This window comes from Lodderomyces beijingensis, assembly GCF_963989305.1.
Source record: "Lodderomyces beijingensis strain CBS 14171 genome assembly, chromosome: 2".
NCBI classification, from domain to species: Eukaryota; Fungi; Ascomycota; class Pichiomycetes; order Serinales; family Debaryomycetaceae; genus Lodderomyces; species Lodderomyces beijingensis.
The window spans coordinates 1,083,109-1,095,172 of record NC_089971.1 but is presented as its reverse complement, the minus strand read 5'-3'; the positions used below and the strand labels follow the sequence as shown (position 1 = coordinate 1,095,172).

At 41.8% G+C, this 12,064-nt stretch overlaps 2 protein-coding genes across 2 annotated transcripts; one reads left to right on the top strand and one right to left on the bottom strand. All coding sequences in view use genetic code 12, as the record gives it.

Annotated features, from left to right (window-relative positions):
• Positions 1 to 769: 769 nt before the first annotated feature.
• On the bottom strand, positions 770 to 2,086 carry LODBEIA_P16160 (uncharacterized protein; the record flags this gene model as incomplete). Its single annotated transcript, XM_066971524.1, has 1 exon — positions 770 to 2,086. The coding sequence occupies one exon, from the start codon at positions 2,084 to 2,086 to the stop codon at positions 770 to 772; it is 1,317 nt and encodes a 438-aa protein (XP_066828554.1).
• Positions 2,087 to 8,058: 5,972 nt separating this feature from the next.
• On the top strand, positions 8,059 to 9,318 carry LODBEIA_P16150 (uncharacterized protein; the record flags this gene model as incomplete). Its single annotated transcript, XM_066971523.1, has 1 exon — positions 8,059 to 9,318. One exon carries the CDS (start codon positions 8,059 to 8,061, stop codon positions 9,316 to 9,318), a length of 1,260 nt encoding a protein of 419 aa, XP_066828553.1.
• Positions 9,319 to 12,064: the final 2,746 nt, after the last annotated feature.

The following is a 12,064-nucleotide window of genomic DNA, read 5'->3' as shown; positions in this document are numbered from 1 at the left end:
GAGCCCCACGGGTTACACAAAATAAAAGTTCCGACGAGAGCGAGGAAATTGATATGTCACGTGCCATGGTGGTGGTGATGACAGTGGTACTAGTGATAATGATAGCAGTAGGATAAGGTTGTCATACTGGTGGAACAATAAGCTATACCTGAGGATATGAAGGGTCACGGTCCACGGGAAGGTAAGTGCCTTTTTAATATCGAAAAGGAAGTCCCCTACTGTGACAGATTTGCGCCGCATAAATGTGTGTGTCAATAATCAACGGGGAAAGTGGATTCAACTTTATTCTCCCAGCTCAATGTGTCTATTGCTCTGCATATTTTGGCAGGATTCAATAACTAGTATGACTGGAGTATATCTTGAATACTCGTTTCGTTAGAGACTAAATAGAAAATGATTGAGAAAAGGGCCATGCTGAGCTGAGCTATGGGGTGAGGAAGTGTTAAATCCGGTTACGCTGTGCAGCCCCCTCCCCCAAAGACTCACAGCACGAGAGCAACTTGTCCTCGTTCAGGTTCCAAAATATCCCCCAGATCCATGTGCAACTTCTCACTAACTCCAGTATTTTGAAAAAATTACTGCCCAACCCTACAACACCAAAATGAAGAAAGAAATGTTCAAGATGCAAATCAATTATCTTTCCTTCAGTTCCTTTGGATGCGAAAAAAAAAGAAAAAATTAAATAAAATGTTCTATCTATTCCAACTTTCCTACACATCATCATCATCTTCTTCTTCTTCTTTTTATTCTGCTTGAAATTTTCTCTACTTTACTCCAAAAGCAACATTTTTCTAGGATCTTCAACCAACTCCTTGATAGTCTTTAAGAAGGTAACAGCTTCTCTACCATCCAAGACTCTGTGATCATAGGTTAATGCCAAGTACATCATTGGCCTAGAGACAATTTGTCCGTTTTCAGTGACTGGTCTTTGCTTAACACCATGCAATCCCAACACAGCAGTTTGCGGCATGTTGATGATGGGTGTACCGTAAAGGGAACCAAAGACACCACCGTTGGAAATGGTAAAAGTACCACCGGTCATGTCTTCCAAAGTCAATTTTCCGTCACGAGCTTTTTTACCCAAGGCCGAGATTTCTTGCTCAATTCCCAAAATCGATCTTGACTCTGCGTTTCTAATCACGGGGGTGACCAAACCCTTGGGGGTAGCAACGGCAATTGAGATATCGGTGTAGTCACGGAAAACCAAGGTGTCGTTGTTTTCAATCGAGGCATTGACGGCGGGGATATCCTTGGCTGCCAAGCAAGCAGCCTTGGAGAAGGCACCCATGAAGCCCAACTTGATACCGGTTTTTTCAAGGAATTCATCCTTGTACAATTTTCTCATTTCCATGAGGTTGGACATGTCAACTTCGTTGAATGTGGTTAATGAGGCAGCGGTGTTTTGAGACTCCTTAAGACGCTCAGCGATTCTCAATCTCATTCTGTTCATCTTGACTCTTTCTTCGTTTCTTGAAAAGTTTGTGAATGATGGAGTTGGTTCTTCTTTAGCTTCCTTCTTTGGTGGTGCCTCCTTCTTTGGTGGTGGTGGTGCTTCCTTCTTTGGCTCTGGCTTGGACTCTTCCTTCTTTGGCTCTGGCTTGGACTCTTCTTCCTTCTTTGGTTCTTCCTTTGGCTTTTCAACAGCACCGCCAGCTGGAGCGTCACCTTCTTCGATTTCAGCAATCTCTTGTCCAACCTCAACAGTGTCGTCTACATTGACCAAAAAGCTCTTGATAGTACCAGAGACTGGCGAGTTGACTTCGACGTCAATCTTGTCCGTTTCAATGGTGGCAATGGTTTCATCCTGGTTGACGAAATCGCCCACTTCCTTGGTGAACGCAGCCAAAGTACCTTCAGTGATCGACTCAGCCATGTCAGGCACCTTCACTTTTGTCGATGCATATCTTTGGAACGAATGGAACTGGACGGTGGACTTTGCTGGAATGGGAGTTTGTCCGATGCTGTGAATGGATCTGGCTAATGTGACATTGGCGACTTTCAAACTTGAAGCAAAACTTCTTGACTTCAACGCCTGTGCTTGTCTTGCACTACGCTTCACCGATGAACTCACTGCTCTTGACAACATTTTTCTTCTCTTCTTTGAAGTTTTTGGGGGAAGTTGTAGAAAGTATGGAAGGTTGTATGAACGGAGGGTTTGATAGTCGATGATGACAGTTTTTATCTGCCCGGTTTAATTCTATCCATACAAAGCAAAAAAAAAAAAAAAAAAAGGAGACAGCTGCCAGTGCAGGCAGTAGATGGATGGGCGATGGTCGGTGGTGGTGGTGGTGGTAATGGTAGTACTACTGGGTGCGCTTACATAATGCTGATCAAATTCCAGTTTCATTGGATAATATTGAAAGCCCCGGGGGTCACGGGGTAGCAAACTCTCTCGCTCTCTTACTCTCTCTCGGCGTTCGCAGGAAACGCCCTCCACGCTGCTACTTCTAACAGGTTGGCCCCCTGTCTTAATAGTAAAGGAATGAAAATGAGAAAAAAGAGTGGGCTAGTGTCCGTTAGTCTAGCAGCTGCTTCTTCATCAATTCTACAAAACGCCTCCATCTTTTCAAACTTCGTTGGTGACAGCCGTTGTTCTTTTTTTTTTTTTTTCTTTTTCTCCATGGCGCAAGGGCAACCTTGTATTTTTTCGTCGGGGTTTACAATCGTGGGGTTTTCACTTAAGCGAAAGACCGATTGCGATCGCGCCAGAATCAGCTCAAAAGTCCCTCCCGGGACAGTAGAAAAAACACAGCTTTCTTTGAGACGGCCTTCACCACGGCGCCGCCTTGCCTTCGCCACTCCTCGCCACTCTTTTACTCCGATTCAGGAAGGAGTCTATAGACCTATTTGGCACGATATTGCTTTGCAGCATTGACACCGATCAATGTGACACCGATCAATGCTCAGTGGGAGTTGATTTTTTTTTCCCTTGCAGTTGTTAAGAATCCCCGGGGCGAATTACCTATATATTCTCTCTCTCTTTCTCGGACGATGGTTGCAAAAAATGACCCTCGCACCTGGTTGCAAATAGTCATCAAAAAGTCAGAAAACTCGGCCTAGTTTCCGAGAGCAAGAAAACGAGTGGCGCAAATTTCCAACAACAGATATGGGACGTGCCCTATTTGTTTTATATTCACTTGCCGTGATTGAAACTTGAACACTTCCTCAGGATGCGGAGAGTTGTGGTTCTCAGAGATACCATTGATCTGAAAATTCGTTGCAGAAAAATTAAGCTCATGGCTGGTTCAGCATCAATCATGAATGCTAGTTCTTTAAGGGGAAGTATAAAAGAAAGCATGATACAGGTCTACTGTACGTCAACTAGTTCAAAAAGAAAAATTTGAGCAGTTTTTTCGCAATCGAGTCTCGAGGGGCAAGAGTTGCATTCTAGACCATAAACTATCTCTAATCCTTTTTTTTTCTTGTTAGAGAAAGGTGGTTCAAACTCGGTTTATCAAATGTTCAATCAAGCGCTAATTGAACTCGACAAGTACGTGATATTTTTGCAATCAATTTCTGCACCATGCTATCTTATCTGTCTTCTCAGCACTTGATGTAAAAAATTTTCTCGTGGTTGAAGATAAGGCCGCCAACTAACGAATGTTGGGTCTGCCTCATGCAGGAGAGATCCCTCGACTTTCAAACACCGCTCATCTAGTGCAAAATGCTCAAGATGTAAAGTTCAATATCGCTCGGCGTGTGTGTGAGTGTGTGGACTTGGTTTCTTCTACTACAGATTGATAACATACAATCTGTCTCTCTTTCGTAAAAGAAAAGGCCAAATTTAAAACAAAACTGTCCCATGGCTGGTTTCATCAATTTTCAAGTTAAAATAAAAGAAAAATACGAGGCGACATTCTCATCCTCAACTTGTTTTATAACGCTCGATACTTTTTTACTTTGCTTTTGATGCTGAGAACGTTAGTTGCAGAGCAAAAAACCTATTGAACTGAAATGTTTTTGGCAACTTCTTATACTCTTGTCTGGCCCACGAACAATGTGTATGTAAGTCTCAATACCCTGGCCTTGGTTTTCATTTTATTATCACGGTGATACGCGTAAAAACCCACCTTGACGTACGAATGCCCGGTTAATTCGTTGATTGGTTAGGTTGTAGAATACATACCTCGCTAGCGTACCCACGTGAACCAGCAAGGTCCCTCTCCCCTACCCTCTAAAAATAGACATTCTGAGACATCATACAAACATAATTGCTCCCTGTGACTTGCACTTGAATCTTTAAATTAACCAAGAAACGAACCAATTTATGGGGAGGTTGTATTCTCGGAGAAGAAGCTGGTGGGGTGTGAGGTTCATCTGTTGACATATCTCGAGGTAACAAGTCCAAAACTCACCCTTTGTCCCGAGAGCAAAAAACAGCTCTTGCTTGTTGTTCGTAGATTTGTGTATGAAACGGTGTATGTTTATGAAAATTTGGTTAGTAGCTCGCGCCTCTCTCTCTCTTCATTTTTCTTCTTCCAAGCTAAGATTGGTTGATGTTGTCTTGGACACGAGCTATCTCCATTTTCGGGGTTTGTTTCAAATATCTGCTCATATCAAGCGAGATTGAAGGGATACATAAACCTGCTCTACCGCCATTATTTTGTTGATGCATTCGAAGTGGCACCTTCACTACTCAAGAGGATATCCTTTTTTTTTTCTTATAGTTGCTTCAATAGGGGTGCATGGGTAGGGTGCATATGCAAGACTGATTGCCAAAATCAAAAAAAAAAAACCTGGGGTTCCTCTCCTTTTTGTAAAATGTTTGGTACTGGGAGGTGAAATTATGTCATATTTTTGCAAAAAATCCAATTACAAACCAAAAAAACCGTTGGAGTGGTTGGTTTGTAGTCTGGGTTTTAATTATTTAGTTTCGAGTTGTTCTTGTTGTCTCGTCAATCTCTTGAAGGTTTAGATTTTTTTTTTTGTTTCCTTGCAACTGGCGATCTTGGGTGGCTTTTGTGTCTAACTGTTTTCTCCATAACCACCACAGCATGAGAAAATAGAGCAATTTTAGTGAACAGTGATGGTATCAGGAACGACCTACAACTGGGACAGAAGAAGAAGAACGGTATGGGGAAATATGTTCTTTAGTTGGGGGAAAGGAGGGAGACAAGGTGAGAGAACAAGGCAAAAGACAAGTTATTTTACACGTCGAGCGGGTGAGCTTTGTTGACATGGAGAATACTAGAAAATCTTTTCGAGTTTTGTTCCCATGTCCGCGTTCGAACAAGCAAAAATGTTGATTGACTTATGGAGGAAAGACTTGCCATTTATATGAGAGAGAGAAAAAAGTTTTGGAAAACCTGCCGATTTCCACGTGTCTGTGGCTGCCACTGCTGTTCCTTGATTTGATCAAAGAGAGGAAGAGGTTAAGAACCTCTCCGGGAGACAAGAAGAGGGCTTCTAGCGACTCCGTTGGTGTTGCTTTTTACTTGTATGTTGGTACCAATGCCGATAATTAGGCGTCCGGGGGCACTTTTATTGGCCATTCATCCAAAATTGTCAACCGAAAGCTCAAGCTCTGCCAAATTTTTGGATTCTTTTTTGCAAATGCAGGGTAAAGATTGAGCTTTAAACAAAGTGCACCTTATCTTTCTCGATTTTCCAAATTCTCCGGTTTTCGAATTCACGATTATGTAACTCCGTAAATAAAACCGTGGTTTGAAAACAAACGTATGGAAAGGAAAAAAAAAAAAACTCACCAACTTTAACTCTTTGCACTTGCATATCTTGCAAATTTTTGATTATACAAAATCTGATGATTATGATGCATATGAGATGACGTTTGGGGGGCACATGAGGTGATGATAGAGAAGATCGAGAAGATGGAGGTGATGGCGGTGATGGGATGGTGTGTGCTTCTTCTACAGGGTTCAGTCGGCTTATGAGTTCTAATCTGGATATTTTTATGTATATGGGTGTATGGTCTGTCAAGTCAAGGAAAAGGGCAAAGAGAAGGGGATGCGAAGCGAATCTTTTGCAATCTTAGCCACAAAGATTAGCCAGAAAAGCCCAAACAGGTTCTAAGCAAAAGCACCTTTTTACTTTTTTTTTTTTTTTTATTCCGCTTTGCTAAAAAATGCCTCAAATATTTGGAGCAGATGGTTCGAAAAAAGAATCGACCTACGATTCCAGCATCGAATGATTGATGGGCTGGGATGAAGAAACGTGATGGGAGGCAGAACCCCCAAGGGCCACCCTGAACCCTTTGCAGCAGCAAAAGAATCGTTTTTTTTATGATGCCCCACCAATGAGAGTGTATTTAGAATTCTCGTTTGAAACAGTTGCGAAAAAAATGACGATTACACCTAAAATCTATCCTATGAGCTAGGTTGCAAACTAGACTGAGAAAAAAGACAACGAAGAAGCTCACTGTGTGAATTGAGCTCTACTCTATCCAAGATATTGGATGGACAACACACTGAACGGTAAAGCGGGTTTTGATATCTCGATACAAACCAACAACACAAACAACTACAACTACAACAACAACAAGAAGCATCAACTCTACTCCCCCTCCCCCAAAAAGAACAACACAGTAGTAAAGCATCCCACTATCCGTCTAACCCTCCATCAACAAACTCTCGTTTTCTTTTTTCTTCATGCTTGGCGGGTGTAGAGACCTATTCTTTTCTTTTCACTATTCTGCCGTTGAAACCGTATATGTCGAGGACCGGGTAAGCAAAAAACGTAAGGTTTCTTTTTTTTTTTTTTCTTATCAACTTCACCAAGTCGACATGCCACCAAAAATCTACACGAATAAAGTTCAGAAACGGTAAAAGGAAAGAAACAGGTTGGGAGAAGAGGCGCGAGAGCGGGAGAGTGGGAGAGTGGGAAGAGGGAGCGCCTTGCAAAGTTGCTGGACTGTTTTGTTGTCATTTTTGCGTTCTTGCTTGATCTGGCTTTTGAGTTTTCCAAGCTTATCAGTTGAAAAGTCAAAATGGCGAACAGTACTTGCAAGTGGAGAGTTGTTGAGGGAGGAGTGAGAGAAAGGAAAGAAAAGAGAGAGAGGGCAGAGGGGAGAGGAGAGAGAGAGAAAGAGGAAAGAACGCTGCGAGACGAGAAAGAAAGAAGGCGATGAGTTATCTGGAGGGAACATTGAAGGAGTAAAAATGAAATAAGGTAATTCAAGTAAGAGGCGGGTGGGGTAATATCATGATCGACTGAAGAGGAAGAGGAAGAGTAAAGAGTAAAGGAAGCAGAAGAAGAGGGCGTTTGGATGATGAGCGATAATGTAAAGAGAAAAAAAACTGGTGATAAGATCATGTTGTCGGTGCCCCTGCTTTTTCTCCAATCTCTGTTGGTTTTGCAGACATGTGAGTGTCCCCCGGGTTTATTCCACGCACAAGTGAACTTTATAATTGAAAAACGTTTCTATCTATCTGCATCAAACTGCCAGTAGGTAGAACTTTTGTCAATTTCTGCCACTGGCCACTACGGGGATGGTAGTACTGGCACCACCGGAAGAAAAAAGTGTGGAGTATCCACTATTCACTATAGCGAAACACAGTGAAAAAGCGTAATAGGGGCAGCGGTCGTGCACGCTGTCGCCAAAAAAAAACTGTGTGTAAACACACAGCAAATATAATAATAGTCAAAATGCAAAAAAGCTTAGTTTTTGCTTTGTGTAATCAGGGCAGAAATCTATAACTCTATTTTTTTTTTTTTATTTATTTATTTCGCTCTCTGTTTTATATTGCAGAATTAAAAGCCTGCAGTTGAGTTCAGTGGAATTGAGTTGGAATTGGAGAATTGGAGAGTTCTTGTTAGGGTTGTAGCTGGAGTTTGAGTCCTGTTTGGAGCTCACTTGGGGGTTCAGAATTTGTTTCTTCCTAGATATACATATATATATATATTCGCAACCATATCCTATTTTTATGATAAAAATGTATATTCTCTGAACTTTTTCACCCTCCTTTTTTTCCACATAATTAAAACCAACCAGACTCGAATCCCCTTGCATTTATCTATATATCACTGTTAACTAAATCACCTTTACTTAAATTCACACCCACACAGTCAAACTTGTACGGTTTTTTCAAGATTTCAGTAGTTATGACTGAATATTTGAAAGATGGAGATCAAGTCGACCGACAATACCTTGAGTATACTAGAAATAGTACCACTTTCTGCAACAGTGCCCCGGCCAACATTAATGTTGATGACGATTCACTGGCATTGAAAGATGTACCTTCGTTGTCAGATATCATCGACTGTCAATGTGCATGCGATGGCGAGATCAATCTAACTACATTTACCACCTATCTCACTTCCATACACTGTCAAGAAAACCTCGAGTTCATCATTGATGTTAAGAATTACAAAAATCAGCTAGGACAAGAGCCACTGCTGGCACTTTCGCTGCCGGTCATGGATCTATGGCACCACATCTACTCGAAATATTTGACTCAGGATTCAGAAGACGAGATCAATTTGCCGGGATCATTGACTTTGCAACTACACTATGCCCAACCACCTTCATCGGACATACTTGAAAAATGTTCCCTCTACATTACTAATGAGATTTTGCAAAATCTATATCACGAATTTGTCAAGAAATTGACCAATAACAAACAGGGTTTGTACCGGCGCAAGAGCGCATTGGTGCCACCAACTATTGGCACTTGTGGCTTGCTGCTGCCGCTGCCGCGTAACCAAGCTAGCAGTTGTTGTTCACATAGCAGCTGGTGTTGTCGCAAGCAGTCGCAATTGCAATCGGAACTATGCAAAACACAACACGATATTGCTGCTCATCAACAAATGAGTAAGAACAAAAAGCCAATGGCAGGGTTTAGACCCATGACTCTAACTCCACCGTTGTCTCCACCTCCAATTCAGGAATTACAACATCAGAAGCCTCACCAGCACCAGCACCAACACCACCACAATAGTAATCTCCTTCATAAAGTTCACAAACAACAACACGGCGACCATTTCAGATACTCAGGCTACGACTATTACTCCATCCCCCAATCAGAAGAAGATAAATCAGGATCAAGTTCATGTCTGTCAAACTCATGCTTCAAGAACACCAGCGCAGAAGATGTTTCAACCGATCAGGATAGCATCAACAACGAGAATGACCGTGTTGAAGCATTGAATGATTTGGTAATGGTGAACTCCTACAGTAGCAACACGAGTCCGCCAACAACGAGCCGCACCGATTCCATGCTGACAAACAATACCCTGACACTGATGTCACGAGGTGGCAGTCTTAAGTCTACATTGATGGACAACTCAGTGCAATATTTCAACAACAAGATGAAGAAACTCAAGTTTCGAAGATTCAGTCAAGAAGATACTACTACGAGCTGATTTTTGAATTACCAGTGAGTTGTTCTCGATGGATCCATTGATTGGATGGCCTCAATCGTACATGTTACATGTAACATGCATCATTTTTTCTTTTACAAATTAACAAATTTAATGAGATATACGACGATAAACTAACGAAAAATGCTTTCTTGCTTTTTTTTTTGATTTTTTTATTTTCCAATTCTTATCAAGAAATTGGGATGTGATGGCTGATTGATTGGTATTATTTGATTTATGAGATACGTAAAAGGGAGTAGGGTAAGTTTATAGAAATGAAAACATTCAAATCTTGACGAAGTAGAGTATCATGAGTGAGTAGCTCTTATCAAAATGCTCTCGTTATCTCTCCTTTTGACTGAGCTCGGGGGGTTTGGCTCCAGGGGGGGGGGGGGGGGGTGAGGTCAAAAGGTGAGGTCATGGCTGAGTTTTCCTCCCACCCCCTTCTCTTCCCCCCCTTTGCTCTTCAGTATCGGCGGGGTCAGCAATCGAGATAATGCCGGGACTCAACCAGATCAAAAAAACGTAAACGGCAACAACTCCATGCAAGATAAATCTCAATGACGTATACCATTCTACATCTGTCCAGGCCCTACATGTCTAATCTCCACGATTTACCCTCTCAGCCAGGAGAACGTTTGCTTGCTGTTAATCTCTACTTTTCCTTTTCTTTCCTTTTTTTTATATATCTATATTTTTTTCTGCTTTGCTGGATCAGTTGGACTTTACCCCACCTTTCGAATGCCGTGCAACGTAGTGCTTTTCATGAGATTACGTAGTTCTAGTTTCTGCTTTGTAGTATCTACTGGGGTGCGTGAGTTGAAGTTAGATAAGGCAAGTCAAAGACACACCACCCACGGGGGGGGGGGAGGTTGTTTATGGGGAAAAAAATCTAAATTAAAAAAAAAAAAAAAAAAAGAGTTTCGTCCTTTCAGCTGACTGTTACCGTCTTCGGTGATATCACTTTTTTTCTTCCTAAGTTTGTGCACTGGATTTAAGTAGCCCTCGAGACAAGCAGAAAGGTTGCACTGTGGACCTGGCTTAGAAAAGCTTTAGAGAATGGCTAGGGTTTTTACTTCGCCTATTGAGAGAACAACAAGGACAAGTACATAACAAGGGGGGGGGACCGGGGAGGAGGCAAATACCTTACTGCTTGTTATTGTTGTTGTTCTCGTCGATGATGCTGTCATGTCGAGTCTAAAACAATTTTTTGCTAAAATAACGTAAACACGTTTGAAGAGACAATCAATAGCCTTTGTTTCTGCAAGTGGAATCGATTCCGAATCCCCTATCTGCCCGCTATCTCTTCCCTTACACCACTTGGTCTCAGAGGCGAAAAAGTTTGGTGTTATCTTTCCATTGCTACACAACTCTCCCAGCTAAATCGTTATTGTCAGAGCTCACTGTTTTTTGTGTTTTTTGCTCACTCTATTAGAGCGCTGTTATTTTTAATTTTTAAGGAAAGAGATAAGAAAGGTAGTGTCCGGCTGGATAAAACGGTTTTCGTTTTGTCATACTTTTATTATATTGGTGTATCTTGCGTTGCTATGTAGTATAGGGGGAAGAAAAAAAAAGCTACTCATAACGTTGCACTGAGGGAGGTAGGGTTTTGTGGCTCTTTCGTCTTCTTAGCTATAGTATGTTGCTGGCGGGTGGGCTTGCAGCACAGGAGATGATGCACGCGTTAGTCTCTCGCTGTTTAGATCATGCATAGATGCCAGTCAGATCGAGTTCAAGGGGGAAAGGGGAAGGAGGAAGAGCGAGGAGGAGCGAGAAGAAGGTAGTGTGTACGTTTTCAACGTCAACCTCAACTACTTGGTTAGTTTGTCAGTCGTTTTGCAAGACAACAAACCAACTCCAAGGACCACGTGCACCTGCCCAGTTACTATCGGGTCGCACGAAAATGGAGGAAGAAGCAAAGTTAGCCCAAAAAAAACCTGGCTCTGCGCTGAGGTTCTCTACTACAATCCAATATGTTCCTTACTTACTCCGGAGTTCAGTTAGGAGACGACCAGAAAAGATTGCTGGAATGAAAAGAAAAGCGCGAGAGGGAAAAGTCCAGAATTGAAGAAAAAGTTAAAGCGGTTGCCAAGTGTTTTGTGAAACGATTATTACAATTGTTGACTTTTTTTTGAATTGCCTTGAAATGGGCATCTTTTTTTCTCTTCATCAACTTTTGTCCTTGTTGTTGTCGTTGTCTTTTTCTTGAAATGGAAGAGCTTTTAAACTTTGCACTGAAGTGAACTTGGTGCCTCGTGCACCGCTGACAAGTGCTCACGGTATTTGCTCATGACGCCGTCTATCTCATTCTAGATGCAAAATTCGAGGGCACATTAGGTGAGAGAGATCGATTCAACAGATCAATTTTTTTTTCTTTTTGACAAACTCACCAACCATCAGCAACCCTAGCCCCACTCAATCCTATTTCTTCATTTCCCTTCTTCACTCCCCTCTTTCACTCATCCTACTTTCAAGAAAAAAAGTCTGGTAATATTGATTCAATTATGGCAGATATTAACGAATATTATACATCTATTGATTATCCAAGTCATGTTTCTACTTACTACCAACAATCTCTTTTTGGCGTTGTCTCTGTTAGTGAGAGAGGGAGAGAGGGAATACTATCAAATTGAGCGAATCTGGGGGAATCTGGGGTAATGAAACGTTCATTCTGGAGAAAAAAACGTTTGATCCTCACCATGATCTTCTTCCAGTTGTTGCACACGTTCTTCTCGCATGGTTTTTTTTT